This window comes from Oryzias latipes, chromosome 20 (genome assembly GCF_002234675.1).
Source record: "Oryzias latipes chromosome 20, ASM223467v1".
NCBI lineage: Eukaryota > Metazoa > Chordata > Actinopteri > Beloniformes > Adrianichthyidae > Oryzias > Oryzias latipes.
Window position 1 is genome coordinate 20,264,655 of NC_019878.2, and position 20,990 is coordinate 20,285,644.

Genomic DNA, 20,990 nt, shown 5'->3' on the forward strand with positions numbered 1-20,990 from the left:
GTAGCGGGAGAGTGCGTAAACAGATGGATGATGGTGAAGGGGGCAGACTTACTCCGCATCAAGTGTCCCACCGACTATTTAGAGGCAAATTCTGTAATGAACTACTGCCGCTCTGTGAAACTATGTCCTGGAAAATTACAGTTTCTTTTTAAAAATATTTTGGCTAGAGAAAGCACTTTAAAGAGATAAAGAGATACGTATCATTATTCTTTAACAAACGTAAAAAAATTGAATTAAAGTTGGATTTTATTGTACAAAGTCATTGTTACCATTCCTCCCAAATGCATGTCTTTTTAGCTTAATAATCACATATAAAATGAGTGTTTCACCATATACAGTATAAAGCCCTTTATCATAAGCTCTGTGGTCAATTCCCAATATAACACAATGTTGAGTGATGAGTCCATGCGGGAGCATAAAATCGCAGAAGTAAAATGTTCTAAATGGAAATCCACTTCGGCATAAACATTTTTTTGCAGAGTCCTGTTGATCCCATGAGTTAAAGAGTTCCTCAGTCACATTTCAGCGGTGAAAACAAAAGTATTTCTCAGCTTCGTTCTGAAATACCTTTTTTTTTCAGTGGAGTCTAGGTTTGCATTTTAAGATGACTAGACAGCAAGCCCAGAATCAAACCACAGTTTTACAAAGGAAAAAAAAATGACGTTAGTTCATGTGCTTTAAATAAACCATAATAAATGATTGGAATGACAAATTTAAAAATAATTTAAAAGAATGCACAAATGAGACTATCGCACAGACACAAAGGGCGCTCTAACTGATGAAATGGAATAAACTGAAGCTGTGTGGGGGTTTGCTTTAAAAATAATCACCCTTGAATGGACCGTGATAATACTCCCTCAGACCTTTTCCCTATTAAGAAAACATACCATTTCTATGAATAATTGATGGATAATTCAATAATATAAAAACAAAATATATGTGGATTTCAATCCTCAATTTTTAAATGCAATTTACGCAACTCTAGCAAATGGTTTTCAGTTTGGCGGCAGCTTATTTGACAGAAACACCACGAAATGCAGATAAAAATCCCACATGAAAGATGTCTCCAAAATGTGTGCACAGAACCACACCAATCCCACAAACCAATATGTGAACACAGTAAGCTTGTGTAGTACCAACAAACGCTGATAAAAAGGAATCCAAATGAAACTGGGGGAAAAGGGAGCGAGTCAGGGTGAGTGCAAACGTCCTGCAAGTCTTTTGGTTTGTCTCCCGTGGCTATAGGTTTTCTCCGGGCTGGTACTGTGGCTCTGTGGAGGTAAAGTAGTCCTCCAAAAAGGACTGCAGGTACTCGAAGGTGGGCCTCTCGTCCGGTTCTTTCTTCCAGCAGAGCTTCATCATCTCGTGCAGGGACTCGGGGCACCCCTGCGGGCAGGGCATGCGGTAACCACGCTCCACCTGCTCCAGCACCTCCCGATTCACCATACCTGAGGACGACAGAACACAAAAGATTTTAACAATGTGTTGAGCATATGATGATGTTTAACACAATGGCTGCACAATGGGCCGCCCTGTCAGTAAGGGAGGGTAGAAAGAGGGAGGTGTTGGTGCGGCGAGGGCAAGTGAGGGTAGAGGGAGACAAGGGGAAAGGCTAGCGCCTGTGTGCCATACAACATAAAAGTGTTCAAAGGAGACCCACTGAATTCACCTGATATCAAGAGTTCTTAACTCTCAAATACAGCCTTCCCCAAAAAGATCAGACCCCTGGGGTCTGAAAAACTTTTTGAGAGATCTGAATCTGATATTTCTGTCAAAATGTGACAGTATTAAAGTTATTTCTGCCACCCGTTTTCACTTCAAAGCTTCATGCATTAGGTAACTCACCAGAAGGCAGTTACCTTTTCTGCTTTCAATCTGACTTTAGGTTCTTAACTTCAGTTTCCATCCTGCACATCTTTATTTTAAGCTCTTTTCTTCAATCATGATACAACCCCCACCGTGTTTTCCGGTTATTCGGCACTACCTCTCCCGCAGTGTCCTCAGTTCACAAAACATTGAAGGAGAAATGCTGCCAAAAGTGTTTATTTTACTGCATCTCTTGGTGCGTAGACTTCATGATTCCTTACACTTAACTAACCTGTGAATTACTTCAGCTGAGATATGAAGACGAGCTGTGTGGCAGCAGAGCAGAACAGCAGAGGACTGCTCCCCAGGGCAGCATCACTGCGGCAGATGGCCATAAACAAGTGTTCAATTTCCTGATCGTCTCCCACCAGATGGTCTCATCTAATCTCAGATCTGCCTGTGTGTGTGCGTGCACGTGTGTGTGTGTGTGCGCTCCCCTTGTAGAGACTAAACAAGAGGACAGAATGACAGACAGCTTCCCTTCAACATGTGACATTTACAATCAGGGCATTTGAAACAGCTCACCCATTGAAGGACCTGTGAGTCCCATCATCAGGTGTGTGCACCTGTGGGTGTGCCATTTACCTGGGTAGGGGACTCTGCCTTTGGTGACCAGCTCAGTGAGCAGGATGCCAAAAGACCAGACGTCGGACTTGATGGTGAAGCGGCCGTACAATGCAGCCTCAGGAGCCGTCCACTTGATGGGGAACTTAGCTCCTGTGGGGAGATTGGAGAAGTCTAAGATGACCTTCATTCTATCCTTTGTAAGTTAACTAAAATCATGATTTGACCCCCTCAAATGCCACTAACAGGAATATTAAAAACTCACTTACAGAACGTTTTATAGTTTTTTATGCAAATAATAGCAAATTTAGTAACGTTATGTACCTTATAGGATCATAAATGGTTGAACAAATGTTAAAGTGTGAGTCTCATTCATGGACTTATAGACACAAAAGAAGAAGAACAAAGTTATGGTTTGATTTATGTCCATGGAAATATCTAAGTGTGTTCATTGAAACCTTTTAACATCACACATTTTCCAAAACATTTTTAGAAGTAATTCGGTTTATTTTCTACTAAAGGCCGTGGCACAGAGCCAGTACTTACTGTAAATTTTGCGCATTTTCCACTTATGAAATTTCGGTACATAATTTGTACGTGTTTCTTGGGTTTCTCCTTCGTTGATGTGCGCAGATGTCCGTCGAGGGTTTCGGCCGACAGGTCTTTATGTGAATTTGGTTTTCAAAAGTTTTGGTAGCTGAAGAATTGTGCAGATTATGTATATTCTACGTAGTTTGTGCACAATTATTCCGTAAATCTTATGCAATTGTGCATGATTTTTGCGAGATGCATACAGTACACAAATGTGTGGCTTTCCACGACCGTTCCACGTATGTCTAAGGGACTTTTCACGCATGTACCACCGATGTGCAACACCTATGTTATGTATACGGCACACAGATCACATTCAAATTACGTAATTGACACACGAATCACTAATGAATTGCATATAAACAGTGCAATAATCACACAGGGTTCATGTTGTACGTTGATTTATGCGTTCTTTGCGTGGTTTATTCATACTTCTTTCAGTGGTTTTATCATGGTTCATTTGTGATACATCTACTTTTCTCACTTTTTGCCATGAATATTCATGTATGACCAATTTTAATCCGTGCAACGTGTGCAAAATGTAGGTATGTGGCTGTGTGACATTTCCTTTAAAATACGTTGAACAATAAAAAATATTTTGCAGAATTTATTCTTTCTGCCTCTTTTTTGCAATTTCATTTTTTGTGCAATTTTGACAAAGTATCAAACAGTTGGTGAAAGCTATTTGAATTTCTATATTTACTATGTTTTCATGGCTTCTTTAATGCCTAAAGACATTTTTTGTAAAAGCAGAAAACAACTTGCATCAAAATTATTAGTGTCATCCGACTATAGACCACAGAAAAGTGGCTATTAGTCTCGCCGTACCATTTTACATCTATTTTGTTCTTTAATTATTTTCTTCTAGGATAAAGATTCAAAAACATTCTTTGCCATGGTCTTTGATACTGAAAGGGCAGAAGGCTGGTTCCAATTGCAGCAGGTTTTATTAGCATGGCTAAAAGTCCACAAAGCTAATTCAGGGTCAGGCAGACAGGGGTCAGTAACGAGCATGAGAGCATCAGAGAAGAGACAGGAGTAATCAGGATCCAGGCGAGATTCGGGGCAGGCAAATGGAGTCAGAGACAAACAGAGTCAGGAAACAGAACATCAGATCCTGCTATAATGCTCAGTAATGCAGGCGAAGTGGCACAAACAATACTTCGCATTGAGTGAGGCTCAGTACGGTGCTTAAAAGAATTGCAAGTGATTGCAAACAAAAGTCAGGAACTGTTTGCAGGGTTGCTGGGAGATGTAGTGCATTCAGTACTCTGGAGGCGGTGACCAGAGGGGAAGAGAAACCTCTGACTTCTGACAGATATGCGACTACAGATCCAGCAGACTAGTGGTAAGCTGCTCCGTCATTAAACGTGCAGGGTTTGACAGTTCCAGTAACGGTATTTGAGGTAATTTGATTCAAATCTGTCACCGTCTCTGAGAGTATTTAAGCTTTGTGACAAGAAAACGCAGGTAGACATTAGAAAACAGGCAAATGATGGTAATCAAATTCCTCGTGTCAGTGCAGAGGCTGTGGTTTTCGAGAGAAGTTGTTGCTAATGGAGTACGTCAATAAGACAGTGTTAACAACATCAGCCTGCAACCACTGGCTCAAGATAAAAAAGGACCTATATGTTCATGTTTTTATTCCAAATTCAACATGTTAATGTCAGAGCAGAAATCCAAACTTATTGAGCGATTTTGCTAAGCCCACAGTACCTTCACTAATACCTTCATACTTCACATTCCTGATCTTGGATGGAAGTGTTCTCTGCTGTGACGCATTTGCTTCAAAGTTTAAGATTTCATTGTATTTTTCGGCTAAAAAAGTGTGATGTGTTGTTTTTTTTTGTTGAAACTGATTCTGTCCTTCAGTTCTGCTGAAAATAAACAACATTTTCAGGTATTTAGAGGCACAAGAATGACAAAATCACACCTAATCCATCATCATAGTGATGACATTTCTTTATGAACATGTAATACGATCAAATTAAATTGCAAAAAATGCAGATGTGGTGACCATCCATCAAGACTACCTGTTACTTTAAAATCCTCACTGGACCATGATTCAAAATTCTCCATGTTTGCAGAACATCCTTTTGGTTTTGATTGAAGCTCAATTCATTATTTTGCTGCAGTTTTATATTTGGTCTCTGAACAAACTCCAAAAGCCGTCATACTTTACTAGAAGCACACAAACCCTTCAGCATACCAGATGGAATTAAAAAAAAAAAATGACAGCAGAAGCATCCGTGGCAGAGATAAATAACCCCATTGGTTGAATGTGCAACTAATAAGAAGCATCTGGTTTCCATGACTGGAACAAAGAGGAGTCGTCCCAGATGTGAGGCTCTTTCCATTTCTGCCTTTTTGACACCTGGTTCCTGGTCTGTAAATTTGGGGATCCCCACAGCACTGACCTTGTCTTGCCGTGTACTCGTTGTCTTCTATCAACCGAGCCAGTCCAAAATCTGCGATCTTGCAGACCAGGTTGTCCCCCACTAGGATGTTGGCTGCGCGCAGGTCCCTGTGGATGTAGTTCATCCTCTCGATGAAAGCCATGCCGTCAGCAATCTGAAAGTAAACGTTTTGAGCGTCAACCCCCCTTTAGCTTCTAAAGATCCACTCTGGGGGCCTGACGGTGGGACAGTGGTTGGCGCTCTTGCCTAACAGCCAGAAGGCGCTTGCTGGAATCCTGGCTGGGACCTTCTGTGTGGAGTTTGCATGACCTCCCCGTGCATGTATGGGGTTTTTCCAAGCACTCTGGCTTCTTCTCAAATTCCAAAAGCATGCTTCATACGATAACTGGTTACTCTAAAGTGTCTGTAGGTGTGAATGTGTGCCCTGAGACAGAGAGGTGTCCTGTCGAGGGCGTACAACAGTAGCCAGGAGTGGCTCCGGCAACCTATTGATAGAACGGGTTTAGAAAATGGATGGAGAGACCCACTCCTATCATCTTTTGAGTTATGTCAAAGCTTTACTGGGAGTTCTCTGTTGACACTCTTTCCTTCTAGCTTACAGCCCCTCACACCTCCAACCTAACATTACAGATGAAACAAAAATGAAGAGCCCTATTTAAGCATTCTAGCCGTAGAGTTTTGAGCCAGATGCCAGGTCAGATGAGGTAAATGAAGGCCTACCTGAATCTATTTGTCCTTTAGTGGATGTATTGGAAAGGAGCGGAGCAGGGAGATTGTGTTTGTGATTGTAGTTTCTATGTCACAAATAAGCTTTCTTTCAAAAGGGATTTTTCGTCCGCTCCTGATTTACAACAATTTGAATAAAGAAATACTCAGAAATGCAATTTTGAGTTTAATTTTTTTTATCTATGTCCTCCATCATGAGAAAAATGCCTTGGAAATATGTCAGAAACACAGTTTTCATCGGAATGGGACTTTAAGCAGAATAATATGTTAGGCGTGAAAAATACGACACAATCATTTAAATTTGATTTCACCTTTGCAGCCATGTCCACCAGCATGACCAGGTTCAGGAATTTGCCTTCACCTTCTTTAAGAAAATCCAACAGGCTTCCTGTGAAAGCAAACACAGCCATAAATAAAGGGCAGTGGAGTGAGTGAATACCAAAAAGTGAGTCTAATTAAATTTAAGCTGAGCCTAAATGTGCATTTAAAGTCTGTTTGTTTCCAGAGTAAGTGTGGATTCGACTAAAACAGCTGCTTTCTTGAAATCCTCAAAACACAGTGGATCAGTAAATGGAGGCTTTTCAGACACGCAAGGAGGCAAATGTCACGGAATTAACATTTAGCCCCACATGAATCGAATTACTCATAAAAAATGCTCTGCAGCTGAAGCTACAAGACCTCACACAAAAACTGCTGCACTTTTCAATTAACCATTCCACTTTCAGGCTTCGGGGAACCACAAGGGGCTTCCAAGGCCTCCTGAGCCATACAGCATTTTAATTAAAATGCCCGTAAAATTTACATTTTTTTCCTTTAAGGAGATTTTCTTGCATAAATCTGGCTTTGCTGTTCTGCCTGACAAACCGAGGCCACACTTTTATTTTATTTTTTGCCCGTGGAGTCGGAGGTGATTTCCTTTAAAACTAGATCTCAGCTCTTTTACAAAGAACTTAGAGATTCTGTTTGACTGCAAATGAAGTCTGGAGCTTCCCCAGAGGCCGCCAGGTACCTTTGGACATGTACTCCGTGACGATGTAAATGGGCTCCTCGGACACCACGGCAAAAAGAGGCACCAGCTTGTCATGCCTCAGCTTCTTCATGATCTGAGCCTCCTGGAGAAATGCCTCAGGTGACATGGTCCCAGGCTTTAGCGTCTTTATGGCCACCTTGGTGGTGCCGTTCCATGTGCCTGCGCAGAGACAGGAAGACAAAAGCCAGCAGCCCACAGGGGGAATCAGTCCACTTAATGGCCTGGAAGCAGGACAATATCATTAATTAGGTCTTGTAATTGCTCAGGCATGTGCTGTCATGCAAGCACTTGTTGCAATAAAATATCCCTGGGATAGGCGGATATGAGCTCACAGTAGAAAAGAAATTCAGCTGTCCTTTTGACAAAGGCGATCTCTGGAGATAAAGACGGTTTAACAAACAAAGGAAGAAACTGCAGGAAGAGGATAACGGCAGTTTTTCACGGCGAGCACAAAAGCCCTGATAATTAAACTCTTGATGTCAGAAACCACCTTGTCCTTACCCATCCAGACCTCTCCGAAGCAGCCCTGTCCCAGTTTCAACTCCAGCTGCAGGGACTCCCTGGAAATCTCCCAAGCATCTTTAGCGAGTCCCTGAGTCTGAGGCTTGACTGTGGGGCACACTGTGGTCAGCCTGTGGCAGAGTCCGTCTGCATGCTCTGCGGTGCAAGGACAAAACATTAAAAAAGTCGGTTTTCCACGTCATCTCATCCTGACTTACGGACTGGGATGCTCACATAGTATCAGAGTAAAAAATTGATGAGGGGAAGTGGATTTTTATCACAGGAAGCCTCTCTAGAGTCACACTGAGACCAAGTGGAATCACAGAGACTTAACCTCATCAGGCTCCAAATCATAACTGCACAGTCGGTTCTCATTAAAGTTAAAGACCCACGCCGATGAAAATTGTGTTTTGGTGTTTTAAACATGTTATTTTAGCATTTTTCTCTTGATAGAGGACATGCATAAAGAATATGAAGTTCAAAATGCCTTTGTAAGTATTTCTTCATTCATAGCAGATGAAAAAGTGACGTTTGAAAAAAAGCTTATTTGTGACCTAGAAAATACGGTGGACGGGCCACTAGCTCCTTGCTCCGAGCACTAAGAAATGGCGAGGTGAAGGGGCGGCTGGGTTGGCTCCGCGTCTAAAACTCAGAGATGAATATTTAATGAACTCCAGCCTCTCTGCAGAAACTATGTCCTAGAAAATGTCCCATGTTCTTTGATTTCGTCTGAAAACAGCATAATCATAATAAAAGACCACTGGGAACGCTTTTAGGATAGTTTGAAAGACGATGGGTCTTTAGGGTCTCCCACCGGGACTCTGAATCCTCCAGATAACCCCCTCCAGGTGTGGGGAATAATCCTACCTGTGTAGTGTTTGACCAGCTTCTGTAATGTGTCAAACTGCGCTCGTGTGGTGATGTAGTATCCTCCGTTGTCCAGCTTTCGGATCTTGTAGTGTTTCACGTTGTCGCCTTTGGCCGAGTCCCAGTCTCGTATTGAGAGAGAATAAGCGCCTGAAAGTAGACGTCAATGCTTTTGATACAGTCTGTTGTTGAACTTCAGTGCCTGTAAAACAAAGTATTTTAAAAGTACAACCCCACCCTCCAAAAAAGTCTGCAGCCTTTGCTGCAATGCAGCTACAGAAATAAACTAGGCATGTCAAAATGATCAAGTGTGTCCTGAACATTTTCTGCATTTTTCAGCAACCAAAATAAGATGCTAAAAACACATTTTTTGTCGATTTTGCTAAACTGTCCGAACAGAGTATGGATTTCTTTGCTTCTTTATGCAGTTTTGAAAAAAAAAAACAGTTGCCAACTGTTCCATTAAAACAAGAGAAATGAGGCAGAGAGCCTTTGCTGTGCACACATAGCATTAATCTGTTAAGTCCTCCTGGCTATCACAACAGAGATACTGTTCCCGGCTGTTAAAGACAAGATGACAGTGCTTCTCATTTATCGTTCTGTGCAGATTTTCTGAATTTCTTTTTAGTTTTTCAACTGCATGGACCTCAAAGCATAAGAAATTCTCTTACAACAAATTCCGATCAAGCACTTTCCATTATATTTGTCCCTAAAGCACCACACACCGAATCCCTCCATTTGACCTAAAACCTGCTGATTTGAATTTATTGTTTGGGGGATTTTGGAGATCTGACCACAGTAAAAAGGGGTCAGCACACGGACAGGTGAAGTATAAATAACTCTGAAGTCATGAACCGGATTATAATAATCATGTAACTACATTAAAAAAACACTCACGTAATTTTGTAAAAAAAAAAGTGAAGTAATCAAATCAAATCAAACCAAACTTTATTTATTAAGTATAACATAATACGGGTGGGATAATGTAGGTTTACTTTGTCCAACTTCTTTTCAAGCACATAATTTAACTCTTTTTGACAAACTTCACATTTAACAGATTGTCAAGTACTGTATGTACTGTATGTATTCATGCAAATATCTATTTATGATTACAATTATAAAGCATCATTTACATGTAGATGTATATAATGGATCGTCTTTTACTTTCAATTTTTGATTTTTCCAATCAATTCAAGATTATGATTCTAAAATTTGATATATCTATGTATAGATACACGTCTGTTGTGTCTGTCTTCTTTGGTATTTTTTCATTTTAACTGCTTGAAATGAAGCAATTCCAAAGAACCAGAACATTGCTGCTGTCATTGTTTCCACTCTAAAATGTACAAAATTGTTTGGAAAATATAAAAAATCGACTTTATCCTTGAAGGTAGAGCAGAGAAAATTCTGATTTTCAAGAAAAAATGTAAGACATTCGTTTTTTAATGGAGTGAAAAGACAATAAAACATGGTAGACTGTGAAGCGGGCAAGGTGGCAAAAGCAATTGATGTCTTCAACACTTCAACTGCATTTCTTAAAACGTTTCTCCACTGCTCCTGAAAAAAGGTTCTTACCTTTAGTCGTTTCACTTTCTCGCACCAGAAACGTTCCTCGATCATTCCCTGGATTTAGCAGCAGCCTCTCTGCATCTTTACGCCCCATTTTTCCAAAGTACCATCTGTGAAAACAGTAAAAAAACAAAACAGAAAACAGACAGCAATGTTTACCATAAAAAAAGATCTGTCTAAGAATTCATTTTACATGTAAAATGTTTGTTGAAAGTGGCACAAATGACAAAAATGACAGATTTATTGCAAGGTGAAATCACGCATCTGTCTTCAGGTGGATTAACCATCAGGTTATTAACAGAGGGCAGTCTCACTCTTCAGCCTGGATGGAGTCGGCGGGGGCAACATAATTGCTGGGGATGTAGCCTTTCTTTCCCGTGGTGATGGAGCGAGCCTCCCACCAGTCTCCTTCTCTGCAGGAGGATAATGATACAAAGAGAGGGGAGACAAATGTAACAGTCAACCATGACTGCTACTGCTCCGAAGATGGATCTAAAACATTGTAAAAAAAAAAAATAAAAAATCTGGTCATTCCTATTTAAAATCAGGCATATTTGACGGTTTATAAAAAAGGGTTATGCTGGCATGCAGCTGCACGTTTCATCTGCTCTGCAAGATCTGCAAAAATTCTATAAACCCCATTTAGTTCCCATCACAATGCTGTCATTTTGGGCCACATCTGCGCCGGAGCTGAAAGCCCCAGCGAAAAGCGTGCATTAAGAACAAAAGCAGTAATCTAATTCATTCATGAAGACAGACACACTGACAGGTGCAGCTGAGTGCCAGAGGAGTGACATAAAAGGGGAACTGGTAATCATTGCCTTTCTAATCACAAAAACACCAAAAGATTCATACGTATTGTTGATAATCTGGAAGCGATCTCCCTTTTTGAACGTTAGATCGTCTGATGTCCTGGCTTCGTAGTCATACAAGGCCACGAAGAAGGTAACCCCGCCTGAAAATTGAAAATATGAGGAATTTAGAAAATGTTTTGTGACAGCAGACAAGCCGAAACCGAGTCATCAAATCCCCAAATGTTCACTAGTTCTGTGTCTGTTGTGCAGCTCCTCTCCCAGACGGATGACTTTCACCTACACGCTGACAACAATGCTGTCAATAATAATGCTATTATCACCTGCGAGAAAGCAAACACCACAGCAGGGCCGCTTTCATCCCCCTGCGAGAGCACATAATCTACCGTGGAGGAGGATTACAACCCAAATCCCACTTCAGCTGGAAGGTTTAATCTCAGCTCTTTGCTCTGAAGACCACGGCTGATCGTGGAATCTATGTTAACAATAAAGATTTAATGTCAAAAAAAGAAAAGAAATGCACCCGGGATTATCAAGGACCCTGAAAGAGGGCAATAAAATAAAACAGGACAAAAATAAATGGTGCTTTTTATATGTACTTCTATACGTAATGTAACTGTAAAATCCTAAACTCTATAATGGGATGGGAAGAAAAACATTTGAAACTTACTGAGCAGTTTTTGACAGAGAGAAACAGGAAAGATTTTGAAAGTAAACAGACAGTTGCCATGAATAGAACACAAAGCTCTGCAGCTGTATATGGGTCTTCAGTCTAAAGAGACCTGTCTCTAACTAAACAGAGTCCGGCTATAATTCCAAAACCCTTCAAACCCCCTTTAACCTTTTTTTTAATGTTTGTAACTGTGTGCTTTGTCCATCCATCCATCCATCCTTTCATCCATTTTCCACATCCGCTTCATCCCTTTTGGGGTCACAGGGCTGCTGGAGCCTATCCCAGCTAGACGAAGGCAGGGTTCACTCTGGGGAGGATGCCAGTTGACTGCATGCTGGCCACCACCACAGACACACACACACCTACACACTTAGAAATAACAATTAGCCTATAAAGCATATTTTTGAGCTTAGGGAGGAGGCTGGAATACCCAGAGAAAACCCATGCATGCACGAAGAGGGCATGGCAACTCCACATGGTGATGTTCCACCTATGATTTGAACCAGGTGTAAGGCTTTTTCTTCTAATTTTTTTAGAAGAAAATCACTAGTGTGTGAAACGTTCCCCCCACAGGTGCGCATTAAAATGCAATCAAATCTTTTCATTTCGTCCATCAAAACGTGTAAGGATTCTGTTGTTTAGTTTGGATTTTATGATGGTTTTGGTCATGTTCTGATTTGCCCCGTCAGTCACATCAGTTTCAGCTTCATCATTATACACAGCTGTCTTCATTTTAGTTCATTGCTCTGTCGGTTAAAGTGTCTGGTTTTCAGTTCATCCTTGTCAGGTAATTTGCTCCGCTTAAACACCTTCATGTTTGTGCAGAGTTTTTGTCAGGTTTCGGTTTATTTATTAAATGTATTATTTTGCGTCACCGAGTCTGATCTCCTGCATATAGGCTCCTGCACCACCAGTACCTGACAGCAGGGCCTTTTCGCTCTATGTCCAGAATGATAATCACTACAACCCTCAAAATGGGGCCCAGTGAGCAAAAATATAAAAACATCAAACTGGAATTAAATCACATGACCTAATATTTATTTTTAGTATAGTAGTTTTAAAGTGAACCAAAGAATGTATCTTTTATTCTAGATCATAAAAACAAATTTTCTTTAAACTAAAAAGAGAATTACAACATTTTAACTATCAAGTGGAAGAATTGGAGAATAGGTGCCAAAATAAAGATTTTTTGCTCTTAGTTACTTTATAGTTTTGCATGTTTCACCTTTCTTTATTTGTTAATTAGCAACACCTGGGTGAAATTTTAGATAAACACCCGCTCACCTGCACTCTGGATGGAGGAGGTGGCTGTTTATTTCTGTTGACCGCTCTTTTCCATTATATTTACGCCACCAGTTTCTCTGCTGTCACATTTTTATTGTTATTACATTGTTATTCATGTTTTCTCCACACGGACAAAGTCAGCTTACTATTTTCTCCCTAAGATTTATTTATGTAGATAAAAAAGAGCTTCGCAAAACAACAGAATGGACTGTGGTGTATTTTGTAAGGCAGAAGCGCATCAGACATTAACCCGAGGCCATCGGCTCCTCAAGAGGCCCTAACATATCCTGTACAGTTTACAATTAGGTCTGTTTGTTTAAGACTTCATTTTGAGCATGAGTTGCATTTGGTTAAGTTTTGGTTCTTACCGTATTTAAAAAGCTGGTAGTCTGTGGATCAATTCATTGACTGAAAGTTTTTTTTCATGATTTCTTTCTAGATAATTTGTCAGAGGACCTCAGTAAAGAAGAGACTCACTTGAGACGGCCCCGGAGAAGGAGTTGGACAAAGGACCAGAGAAGGAGGTTGACGCTCCTCCAAAGGGAGTAATGGTGGACGAGGAGCCGCCAAACGGTGCAAGGTTGTGGTTAAAGTTTACAACTCCAGACCCGGATGACGGTGCAGGGGCTTGATTCTGCTGGGTTGGATCTGGGCCGTAGTGACCTACGTGGGCTGTGGCGGCTCCGGCAGTGGAGTCGGACATGGGGGAGCTTTCAGGCTGGTACTTCAGCACAGGGCCTTTGTTCTCTTTGCTCTTTATACAGCCCATGGTGTCCTGCACAGACACAAATGGAGGGCATGAATTTAATGCAAACAATAGAGATAAAGTCAGGAGAGCGAGGGGCTGCAGAGATAAACAACTGCAGCATAAGCTTAGGATGGACTTAATCTAATGTTAGGAAACGTAAATGTCAGGATCTGATTTTTTTTCTACCGTTGTTTCAAACATTTAAGACATTAAGCCATGTTGTAACTAGGACATATGGCTAAATACTAAATCCGCTTTGAATTCCAGTGATCCAAATGTGGCCACGGACGGTTCAATTGTGCATTTCTGTAGGGGTGGGGGCTCAAAAATTGAGTTGTGAGGGCCAAGTGCCTTCAGTGCAGATAGGGTCTAAAATACGGTGGCCCTGAGGTCCAAATCACATCAACAAATCACCCAACCCAAAAATATCACAGAGACAATTAAAAAAGCAAAACGAATGATAAAAAACATTATATTTAAAAAAAAAATAGAATAACAAAATTCCAGATTGAAGGATGACGTTTGATTTTTTGACGTGTGAGTCTTTCAAATGTGCCTTCAGTGTACGCATAGTTATAAAAGTTTATGATTAATATGGAGAATATCCAATATCACCTCATGCCAAATTATTTTTGTTTGAAAGGATGGATAAAAGTCACCATCCAATCAGCGATGTACCATAATCCCTACCATTTCCAGGTTCCATAAAAGAGAAAACATTGTTGGAAAACAAAAGGAAATTCCAGAAATCGTAATAAAATGTATAATAATAAACATTTTAATAGTGTTTCATTTTTTAAATTTTGATGAAAATTAAAAATATTTATCCTTTTTTTTGGAATTGTGTTTTGGATACAATGTTATTTTTTTCATTATTTGTTTGGCTTTTTTAATTGTGATCATTAATCTGCCTTTGCCTTGAATGATTTGTTGGTGTGGATGGCACTTAAGGGCCTCTGTACTACAGACCTTAAGATGCATCCAAGAGAATGGGGGTTTCTTAAAAGTTCAGGAAAAAGCAAATATTGGTTCAGAACAAAAGAGAAGTTCTGTGTGGATTTGTTTACTGAAATTACATTTGTTTTACCCGTTAAAAAAGAACCGCAATAGCAATAAAGACCTCTAAATTACAACAAAGAAATGACTAGAGATACTCGCTAAAAAGAACGCTCACAATAAGGTAAAATGACTTCAAATGATTGAAAAATATACAAAAAGTACTAATAAAAACAACCACAAATACACAAAAAACAAAGAGAACACAAAAACCCACAACAATATAAAACCAAACTACAATACCCAGATGACTAACACGTATAATAAAAATGATTTGTGGTCTGACATGCACTAAAATATATCAGAGACGTGAAATAACAACAAATAGACACGTTTGAGAGTAAATGTACAAATGCGCAGAAGTGTGAGCAAATCAGAACTCTTAATTACCAAAGAACTAAAGCTGCAGACCAGGTTAACACTAACAATTTGCACTCAATGAGGATTAATTACAAGCGAGGAAGATGAAAGCACACAAAACAAGCAGCTCCACTGAGGACCATGTACAGATGTTAATGACACCACATCGTTTAGTTGCAGGGTCGCAATTATCCAATTATGAGCCAGAGGGCCGGCTTAGGATGGAAATGAATGTCTGACTCTGAAAGAGGGGAGGGATTTTTGTTTCAATTAGGAGTTCACTGAGTTCTCCAGCAGGACCACAATGAAAATCCAACAAATGGGGGGGAAAAAACTCGCAAATACTTTTTAAATATTTACAGCATTTTTCACAAACAAAAAGCACCAGGTTGTATCACATGGTGAAAGCCTTTTAAAAGCTGACTGACTTCCTGTAAAACGCTTTAAAGAAATATGCAAATAAATCTAGTCTGAGATGTTAGATCTGCAGCCAACCAGTGGAGAACGTTGGCACAGAAAGGAGACTCTCGTTTTCGAGCCAAACGTTTCCTCAGCCTCGGGTTGAAACCGCTGTCATGGAAAGCAGACTGCTCAGCGGCAGACTGCGGTCAGTTCTGCATTTCATTACGGGGCAAAGGACAGCACGGCCCCGCCGCTCGGTGCTGACCACAGTGTAAAGCATATCTGCACCGTGAAATGAGGCCCTACACCAAATGCACCACAAAAAACTTTATTTCTTCACATTAATCAATCACAAAAAGAAAACTAATACATTTTTTTAAACCAAAATTCATCTTTGATTTCCCTTTTTTTATCTAAGAGGCGTAGGACCTTAAAGGACTCAAGAAGTCTTTCTAAAACATCACTCAATTAATTTCAGCTCAAATTTAAGCTCTATCATACATTTTAGTGAGTTTATGTCAAGGCTTACATTTGAACTAAAATGCTTCTGGTCCATATATTTGGTTTCCAATGAAAACCAAAAATATTTCAGGAGCTAGACACTTTCCATCCCATTCTACTTTTAGGATATTTTCAGGACCAACAGCAATCAGATAGAAGCTTTTAACAACAAACGTTATATCACATTTTCTTAGGTTTACTAAACTGACAACGGCTAATGGGCACTTGGTGAGGAGACTAGTACATTTTTTTTGCCTTGTAAAACACCTGATGGTTGTGCTTACACCTCACAGTGAGGAGGTTGTGGTTCTTTCTATGTGGAGTTTGCATGTTAGCTTCCTCCCGAAAATATGTCTTATCATGCTAACTGGTGACTTTAAACCAGGGGTGGGCAAACGTTTTAACTCGTGGGCCACAAAGGGTTCCAAAAATTCGACGGAAGGGCCGGAGCAGGAGCAGATTTTTATTTGTATCAAAACTGTGTCTTTTGTTCTCATTTAGTCCCAATTGCATCAATGGTTGGATGTCCCTCAAGGAAAAATACAAACTTAGAGAAATGATGCGTTCATGAGGTGTTAGAATGATAGGAAAAATAACTCAGAAAACACCTCGACAAATATTCATTCATTTTAGTGCCCCATCTGTGGACACACCAGAATTATAGAATTACAACGAAAAAAAAACCTTTAACATGGATTATCATAATAATTTATTCCAGTTTGGTGGGCAAGATTTCTGGCTCCCGGGCCGTACTTTGCCCTCCCCTGCTCTAAACTGTGCCTAGAGTCAATCTGTGTGTGGCTGTTTGTCTTCGCGTGGTCCTGATCAGACTGAAAAACCTGCCCTGTGTGTTCTCTGCTTTTGGCCTAAAGTCGCAGGGATAGGCTCCAGCAACCACACTTCCCCATGAACCTGCACAGGTGATAGTAGGCATTGATAACGGATGGATGGTGGACCTTGAAAGGGGCACTTTACCGAATCTGTATTCACATGTGTGCATCTGCAACATTGCTGCCAAACCCTGTGTGGGCTCTTCTATTAGGGCTCAAGCACACATAAATATGCTGATAATACCGTCACTTTTTCATCCTTAGGGAATGCCTTCACTCAGAATAACCTGAAGCATGTCACCTGTGAAGTCAAGTGGGTTTACCTGGCTGTGAATGCGGTTACAAAGTTAAAGAAGGTATCTCTACTTTTAGCATGCAAGGCTTGCATTGGCTTGTTTACCTAAAGAAATCTGCAATCGTAGGAGAAAAATCATTTCTAAACCTTATTTCATTTCGTGTTAAACCTCTCAGGTATTGACTGTCTGCTGTCATGGAAACCGTGAAGGTCACCGCTACAGCTTTTGGAAAGACTAGTGAAACCAACAAAGGTCTGTTTTCACTGCCTGCAGGATTTAAAAGCGGTTTAAAGACATCCGCTGATGGAATGTTTCGCACTTTTCTACCAAATACAAGCCACTCAAGTGTCCAATCCATACATTGCAGCAGATCATAATGAGTGAAGCGCTGCATCCTCAAAAAAAGAATCAGAATGACTGTGAGTGGAGAAAAAACAGCAGATGGGTTGAAGAAACGAGGGGCTACCAGCTCCACCAGCTGGAAGAACAAGAAGGATTACCAGAGTGGTGGATTTTCTCCAATCGGATAATAACTGAAAACAAAATAAATACATTAAAAAAAGGAGTGACAACCATGGTTCACGTCTGAAATAATGTGGTTTCTTTCAAAAGCCTTTCAGTCGGAGAGGCTCTGAGAGATTTCCCGCTGTGATGAGATAAAGTCCGCTGGAGCTCAACCTTGTTAATTCTCAATCAATTTCCTAAATCACCCGCTTGTTGCGTAATGACAGTGAGAGGGCTGAAAAACCAGGAAGAACGGTGCCAAAGTAAGAACGACCGCAAATGAAGGGCAAGTGGATTAAACAGAGAAAAAAAAGGCCTTGAGTGATAATTTAGGTTCACGATGGCGAGGCAGTCCGGATTAAAGAGCGTTCACTTGATAGCACGCAAATATATCCACGCTTGGATGTAAAGGAGCATCAAAATGTCCAATCAGCTCAATGCAGGATTATTACTGAGCGGCCATGAAAACAGAAGGAAAACTCTTCCATGCTGCTAATTATAGTAACATATTGTAACTGTGAACAACATCCCACTGCCCCCCAGGACCAAAGCATGACCTACAACAGCAGATTGCATTAAAAAACACAAGAAGACACCCGTTTGCTGCAGACAAAGACCAATAGTAACAGTGAGGGAGGAAGGTGAGGAGTTTACAGAAGAAAGTGTGGATGTAAAGCTTTGTCAAGGAAAAGTGCTATTGTCTTGGTCTGTTTGGCTTTAAATGGAAGCAAAGCACAGACACAGATAACTCCCACGGTCAAAGCAAAGCTGTGTTTTCTCCTGTCTGCGCAGGACTCTTCCTCACTGCTTGCAGAAAACATCTTGGTTTAAAGTTCTTGCTATAAAAAAGTCCAACCCTGGATTCCAACCCTGTTACCACTACAGACTTTCTTTGTTTAATATTCCTTTTCCAGCATTGCTCAGACTGCCTTGTGAGCTGATAAGGATTGGGTTCTTCGCTCAAGGTTTCATGAAAAAACAAAAAACAAAAGAGCTTCTCTAAAGAACAAAAGACCTTCTGAGGCTTAGACTTTACTGGTAATGAATAATAAACGACAGAAAAATTATCTGCGGACATCTGACTCAGCTCCAGATGTTACCCTCGGGGACAAGATCCTTCCATGAATGTCTGATGTTTATAGAGGATTCCGAAGGTTGTGACTCTTAACTTTTTGTCTCTGTGTCTTCCACCAGTTGTAAAGCCACGTTCTCACGCCCTCATTCACGTTTCTCCATGAGTTTCATTTACTCCTGTGGCTTACATAATCCACACAGGACCTAGTTCAGAAACAGTCTTCAACAGAGGTTAAGATGCGGTGGTACACATTAAACGGAGGAACGCTGCATGAAATTATTCAGAGTTTCTGTTGGAACCAGCTGGAGCTGGGAGGTCATGCTTTGCATGTGCAGCGGCCATAATTCAAACCTGCAGATGCCTTATCGTCGACCTTCCTGCACTTTCCTTCCCCCACTCTGACCACGGTGGGATAATACCACACAGGATTCACAAAATGCTGATAAGACAGCTGAGGGCTCTCATTACTATCAGTGTGGGGGAGAATTTTAAAGAATGCAGCCAAAGCCAAGTCAAGCTGGGCGAGTTTACTGAAAGCACAGGACTGGTTCTTTTTCAGAAAAGGTTCAGCAGCATTCATACTTCAAAGTGATATCTAAAATATGATTTAGCCGTTAGGAAAATGCACTGACTGTATATGAGAACTGGACTGAGTGAGTGTGATGTCACCAGTAGGGAATGACTTTCTTCTGACTCCAATCAAATGAAGTCAATTTAGACGATATAGATGCTGCCAGGATGGAGCCAGACAATGACAATAAGCAGCGATTGGTCCGAATCAGTCTGAGGCTATGTCAGAATTCCCACCATAACCCCTATATAGTACACTATATAGTGCGTTCGCCATTTTGTAGTCTATCTACAATTCCAAAATCGAGTGCCCTAGAAATTTCCCAGAAGTCTCTGTGAAAAACCAGTGTGCATCGATGCTCACTATTCGCCAAATATAGACCACAATGCATTGCGTCGGAACAATTTTTTGCCCCAAAAAATTATTTAAATGTATTTTCTTAGTGAACATCAGTGTTTTTATCGTCAGAAGACAGTGGACTCATAAATAATCATCGCAAAACGCTCATATTAATCAGATTTTGACTTCGTGAAATCGATGACGTCATATTCGCTGTTAAAAAAAAAAAAAGCAGTGAACATGGTGTCCGCATTGCTTTTCAAATTCAGGGTACTACATAGTCCGCTACATTGTTTTTTAGTAGTTAGGGGTTAGGGTTGGAATTCAGACACAACCTCAGTATGAGTTTTTATGGCAAACAAAATGGTTGTCATAGAAACAAGAGTCGCAAACCAGGAGTGAGCTTATTGAAAGTCCACATCTGTATAACTTGAAAGCAGACTATAGAAAGTCTGTCAATCAAACGTTGGATGTAGAGGCCAGTAGGCACTAATGTGGCTTTATTGAGGCATCTGATTGGTGAGTTTATGACTTGAACAACTACAGAAAAATGTAATGGAAAAAGGTAGGTTATCAAGAACATGTTGAAAAAAAAAGGTAGCAGAGAAAGAAAGATTATTTGACTAAGATTATGTATTCGCTCCATCAGATCTTACATTAGGCTGGTAGTGCTGGTAATATTTGAAAATGTTTTCGTTTATTAAGATGACCATCTATAATGCAGGAATTTGTCATTTGCAACACATTTAATTTGCCAAAGAATAACCAATGAAACAAGTTTAAAGTTTGTTTTTCTTTTAATAATTTATATATTTTTTTTATTTCTTGGGACTGCTTTGACTGCAAATTTTACAAATTGATATTCATGTTTTTGTTACAAATAAGTGCGTGCAAAGCTAAAAAAAACAAACATTTAATAAAGTTATTAAGCAATAAAGCATTTACTAAAATGTATAACAAAGCATTAATCGTGGTGTGTCATTTTGAATTTTACTGGCAAAAGAAGAAAGAAATCTCTGTTTGCACGTATTATATTAATAATGAACACAAATCGGACTCAAACATATAGCTAGACCTGCTATTTTTACCAGTTCCCACCTCTCTGTGCTCCTCTGTGGTTCAGATCATCTAGAAAATTGACTATTTGACAGCTGGACCCAAAAGCTGAAGTAGTGATGCTGGCTGACCGATTAGGACTGAAACCTTGCTGGATCTGCAGACCGCAGTGGTCTATGGAGCTTTACTGGGCTTCACATCAGTGGCAGATGCCGCCTGCCTCTGTGCGCTGGATTCCTCTAATCTCAAATGGTTAAAACTGGGTCTGAAGAGCATCGTGACCACATGAAGCTCATGTTTCAGTTCAAAGAATCTGTCCTGGATATTATCTTTTACTTATGACTTGGGTATC

General features: G+C 40.4%; 1 protein-coding gene across 2 annotated transcripts in view; it reads right to left on the minus strand.

Annotated features, from left to right (window-relative positions):
- Positions 1–223: 223 nt before the first annotated feature.
- The window catches only part of yes1 (YES proto-oncogene 1, Src family tyrosine kinase), a 28,301-nt gene continuing 7,534 nt past the window's right edge, over positions 224–20,990 (minus strand). For both annotated transcript variants that reach the window (XM_011489015.3, XM_004081131.4), the window contains exons 2-12: positions 13,378–13,675; positions 10,987–11,086; positions 10,446–10,544; positions 10,138–10,241; positions 8,563–8,712; positions 7,696–7,851; positions 7,174–7,353; positions 6,476–6,552; positions 5,439–5,592; positions 2,452–2,583; positions 224–1,448 (exon numbers count right to left, since the gene is read on the minus strand). In XM_011489015.3, coding sequence (XP_011487317.1) covers positions 1,240–1,448; positions 2,452–2,583; positions 5,439–5,592; positions 6,476–6,552; positions 7,174–7,353; positions 7,696–7,851; positions 8,563–8,712; positions 10,138–10,241; positions 10,446–10,544; positions 10,987–11,086; positions 13,378–13,669 — 1,653 coding nt within the window. In that variant the 5' untranslated portion in view covers positions 13,670–13,675 and the 3' untranslated portion in view covers positions 224–1,239. The remainder of the gene's footprint in view (positions 1,449–2,451; positions 2,584–5,438; positions 5,593–6,475; positions 6,553–7,173; positions 7,354–7,695; positions 7,852–8,562; positions 8,713–10,137; positions 10,242–10,445; positions 10,545–10,986; positions 11,087–13,377; positions 13,676–20,990) is intronic.